The sequence below is a fragment of the Monopterus albus genome, unplaced genomic scaffold (genome assembly GCF_001952655.1).
Source record: "Monopterus albus unplaced genomic scaffold, M_albus_1.0 scaffold6792.1, whole genome shotgun sequence".
Classification (NCBI taxonomy): Eukaryota; Metazoa; Chordata; class Actinopteri; order Synbranchiformes; family Synbranchidae; genus Monopterus; species Monopterus albus.
Window position 1 is genome coordinate 1 of NW_018134649.1, and position 625 is coordinate 625.

Here is a 625-nt window from a genome sequence, read left to right on the forward strand (position 1 = left end):
TAACTCCCTAACAAGAACATTGTTTGTTGCATGTAATCCCATAACCTATTTCATTAATACACAAAAATAACCAAACAGTGATTAGACTAGTACATATATTTGCTGTAATGTCTGGAACCCTCTCTTTGACAGATCCTAGAGATGCCATACCAAGGGAAGGAGCTCAGCATGCTCATCTTTCTCCCCAATGATATAGAGGACAGTTCAACAGGTCTGGAGAAGGTAGGACGCACTTGCACTTGCACATGCACATATAAAGAAACCCACAAGACACAACCAAGCTAATAGTTGAGTTTGTGTCCGACTTCCCAGCTGGAGAAGGAGCTGACCAATGAGAACTTTGTGAAGTGGACTAACCCAGACATGATGAATGAAGTTGAGGTTCAGGTGGGCCTGCCTCGATTCAAGATGGAGGAGAAGTATGACTTGAGGAATGTACTGATCAGCATGGGCATGGTCGATGCCTTCGATGGGAATAGGAGTGACTTCTCAGGTAGGACATATTTCTAGGTCATGCCACATTCTTAAGGGTGGGATCAGGGGAGGTGATTATTTTCTCTATCCCTATCTTTTATAACAGGCATGGCTCCAGAAAACGACCTTGTGCTGTCCAAAGTCTTTCACA

General features: G+C 43.7%; 1 protein-coding gene across 1 annotated transcript; it reads left to right on the forward strand.

Annotated features, from left to right (window-relative positions):
- Window positions 1–67: 67 nt before the first annotated feature.
- On the forward strand, window positions 68–621 carry LOC109954345 (leukocyte elastase inhibitor-like; the record flags this gene model as incomplete). Its single annotated transcript, XM_020589708.1, has 3 exons — window positions 68–222; window positions 313–493; window positions 581–621. Coding segments are annotated over exons 1-3 (303 nt in total), but the record flags the coding sequence as incomplete, so codon positions are not given.
- Window positions 622–625: the final 4 nt, after the last annotated feature.